Consider the following 3,653-nt stretch of genomic DNA (forward strand, 5'->3'; position numbering starts at 1 on the left):
TCAATATCAACATAAATATCTAACGATCATTTATACGCTCGATTTGAATTTATTTATAGAAGTTTTAGCACAATTCGTTACAGAGGTGATGTAACAATAGTGTTAGATTTTCGAAGTTGGCGCGTGTAAAGATCGAATGCTGCAGAATCTAGATCCATTGATCTTGTTTGGTGGTTTGGTTGGTTGATTTGCTTGGTTTCTTCATTACATATCTTTCGTATTGTTGTCATCCATTAGAATGCCGCTCTAACGCACGACTCTAATTAGCAGAGGCTCACTAATCACACAGATCTGGCCACTAATTAATGTTTAAACTCAATAGGAAGGTAAAAGTGGAATGGACACTTGATTGTTTTCCAGGGCGAATGCGTAGAAAGTTGCAACAAAAGTCACAATGTGTCGCCAAACAAACAAATACATATATGAGTGTATGTACATACATGCATAGGTACATATGTATGTAGCTAAGACACATTTACTCTATGACATTTTGTTTAGATTTACAGCAAATGTTGCCTGGCATTTTTATTACAACAATAACTATGTATATAATGGGTAACGTAAAAAATGTGTTTATTCAATTTCGATCACGGCTCCTGCTTTGGTGAGCGCCTCCTTTAGCTTCTCAGCCTCATCTTTGGGTACATCGCCTTTGACAATGGTTGGGGCGCTCTCTACAAATTTCTTGGCCTGGACCAAATTCATGCCCTCGAGCAGAGTCTTCACCTCCTTGATAAGCGCCACCTTTTGTTTCTCATCGAACTTGACCAGCTTCACCGTGAACGAGGTTTGCACTTTCTTGGGGGCAGCCTCCTCTTCATCTTCCGCCGAAGCAGCACGTGCCGGCCCACCAACTGCAATCTGTGGGGCGAAGGCAGTCTCTGGCAGGTTCAGTTTCTGTTTCAGCAGCGTGCTCAGCTCGGCCACCTCGAGCAGGTTGAGGGCGGCTATGTTGTTGACAATGCTGTCCAATTTGGGATTGGGTGGCTTGGCGACTCCCTCGGGCACTGGGGGCACCAACTTCTCAGCTGGAGCAGCAGTGGCTGTTGCCGCAGCAGCGCTGTACATGCGTTGCAAACGGATTTGACGAGTCATTTGACGTAAGGCGAGGCGTGTAATCTGCATTCTGTTGCGTGGGCTGTGCGACGAAATTGAGTTTTAGTCATTATCCTGCTGTAATGCTTTGGAATTGCCTAATTTTACCTGTGTTTCTAAAACGAATTACAAAATTATCCTCAGGTTATGTGAGCACTGATGATGCCAGATCGTTGTTAGCCGGTTTATTGATAACGATTGTCATCGAGTGTTGCCACTCTTTCGCCAGCAAAGGCAACAACGATAACGATATCGATAAGTAATGTGGGCACAATTTTTTCAAATTTTTGAATGGGAAATCAAGTGAATTGTCAGGATTTAATTAAATTCTCAATTTATAAGGAAAAAACTTTGACATAATCAATTTTAAGCTGACCATTTTCTAGCCAACTATCGACATTGTTTTTGACATTATTCCACAAATCCTTCATTGCTTTTGGATTAAATTCAGCCCATGGTTTGTCCGTATTATAGAAAAACTCATTAAATCCGCCCACACTTATTCCAAAGGTTAGATAAAACTCCTTATCAAATGGAGCCAGGTCGCTGCCTTGCTCCAGTAGTTCCTTATTTGGCAAGGTTTTCCCATTCGCAGTTGTCCCATGAAGGGCTCCCGCTTCGATCCCATGGTGACACAATTCTCGTCCATCCACTAGCCATTTCATCTCTCGTGGAGTCCACAGCAGTGTGTAGTTGTGGAAACTTTCAACCCAATCATCGTTTGTTGCCCCAGTGCCCACTCGCTGACAGATTTTAGCCGATCGCATAGGTTCTTTCGCAGTTAACAGAACGCCCGTGTAAAGATCCACCTTTCCATTGGCTGCCCGCGTAGAAGCCAGACGAATCTGCCCCGACTCATAGTTTTCCTGACCATATGCATGCTCCTTAGGTTCTAGCCAAAGCTGGGGGGTCAACCAGGCGGCACAAGGCATCTTTGCACGCACTTCAACACGACCATACTTGAAGGAAAAGCTTCGTTTAGTGGAGAACTGGGCTGTTACCATGGGAGGCAACAGGTCGTGTCTGGTACGACCATCACGCAAACAGTTCACGTTATCCGGGTGTGCATCCCCGGTACAGCTCAAGCCCAAATCCAGACGGCTCTGCAAATTTTGCTTGTACAGACGTTTCAATGTGGTGGCCTCGAGCACTGCATGTCCGTGTACTACCTTCATTGTGCTGGGTGCATCGTTTACGTAAACATTGAACTCGTAGTCTGGAGCTCCGGAAAAGCGGCGCTCCAACAACCAAACGGCTGGATCCAATTTGTCCGAATTGAACTCCTCTACGAAAATCATTTGACCGCCACATTTAACAGGTGCACCATTCTTCCAAGTCACGGTCTCGTTGCATCCAATACGAACATCCAGTTGATATTTTGGGTCTGTAGGCCACGCCCAAGGTGTTGTCGTTTCCAAGGGTGTGACAACTGGAACTCGGGGGGCTAGAACCGGTGTTAGCGTCACCGCTGCTGTAGTCAGAGACCGTGAAAACGCCATCATCTTCGCGATAACCCAATCCATTGTAGATCACATATGTCCAGTAGTATAAAACATCGCCCGGCTTTAGTACGGATACACGATCTCGGAATGTCCAACGGCCGTTCTTCATCTTCACTATGTCACGAGCCCATGTGCCCGCCTCCAAGCCCTCCATTTCCTCATTTAACTTGCCATGGAATGCAAACAGGGTAATGCCCTCTTCATGTGGTATGGAGACTTCGAATCCCTTGGGATAAAACACCTGAATTCTTGCCTTTGGCACCTCATAGCAGGAGGCCGCCCAGAGGAAGCAACAGCCGCAAAGAAGAGTCAGCGTTGCTCTCAACATTTCCACTCGAACTTAGAATTACAAATGATGCGAGGAACAAATTGACAGCATACAACGGCAAAAGCTTTCAGAAGCACTCGGAAACTTATCAAGAAACCGGTCCTACTTTGCTTTTTTCGAGCTGATTGTTTGGATTAGAGTCTGTGAGAGCAACGTATTTTCCCTGGGGTTTACCCGAGATCAAGGTTATTGATGATTACTAGTGGCTCTTATTAAGGTTTATTTGCTTTGTTAATAAAGTAGGTATATAGTAATATTAACCAGAGGGCCGAGGCTATCAAAGCCATCAAAGTGGAAAAACGTTTTAATTAAAGAGGCTAATATTTGCGAAAGAACGGCCTGCAATCTTAGCATAGGAAATAACAAAGTTATTGAGAAAAGTCACTGTTTTCGAGTGATTATTCCTATGGGAGCTATATGATATAGTCACCCGAACTTGATCAAATATGACACAGTTATTTATAGGTGTAATAAACTTACCAATATTAAGTTTCACGACAATAGATGGTCGGAGATGCTTCCTTCTATACAAAGAATTTGAAATCACCCAATTTAAACTTTTGCGCCTTATCGATTACTTTTTTCTGCTAGTTTACATCTATCGGTAATCGACATTATCGGAGCAAGCTTTTTTTTAGCTTTATTTTTGAGCTGGTGGAGCTGACAAAAAAGTAGCCAAGTTGACAGCACAAATTGCGAATGGAGTAGGCGGCGACAATGTAAAAACT

At 44.0% G+C, this 3,653-nt stretch overlaps 2 protein-coding genes across 2 annotated transcripts; both read right to left on the minus strand.

The window, feature by feature from the left end:
• Positions 1-488: 488 nt before the first annotated feature.
• mRpL12 (mitochondrial ribosomal protein L12) lies at positions 489-1,332 on the minus strand. The gene is made up of 2 exons (XM_068292737.1): positions 1,204-1,332; positions 489-1,138 (listed from the first exon to the last, which is right to left on the minus strand). Exon 2 carries the CDS (start codon positions 1,123-1,125, stop codon positions 574-576), a length of 552 nt encoding a protein of 183 aa, XP_068148838.1. The 5' UTR covers positions 1,126-1,138; positions 1,204-1,332; the 3' UTR covers positions 489-573.
• A 47-nt stretch (positions 1,333-1,379) lies between these two features.
• Positions 1,380-2,938, minus strand: GNBP3 (Gram-negative bacteria binding protein 3). Its single transcript, XM_068292736.1, is given in 2 exon segments — positions 1,380-2,540; positions 2,542-2,938. Coding segments are annotated over 2 exon segments (1,494 nt in total). The 5' UTR covers positions 2,926-2,938; the 3' UTR covers positions 1,380-1,430.
• Positions 2,939-3,653: the final 715 nt, after the last annotated feature.

The sequence above is a fragment of the Drosophila tropicalis genome, unplaced genomic scaffold (assembly GCF_018151085.1).
Source record: "Drosophila tropicalis isolate 14030-0801.00 unplaced genomic scaffold, ASM1815108v1 contig_694, whole genome shotgun sequence".
NCBI classification, from domain to species: domain Eukaryota; kingdom Metazoa; phylum Arthropoda; class Insecta; order Diptera; family Drosophilidae; genus Drosophila; species Drosophila tropicalis.

Coding starts and splice junctions, on each gene's coding strand:
- mRpL12 (XM_068292737.1), bottom strand. CDS start 1,125: ATGCAGATTACACGCCTCGCCTTACGTCAAATGACTCGTCAAATCCGT.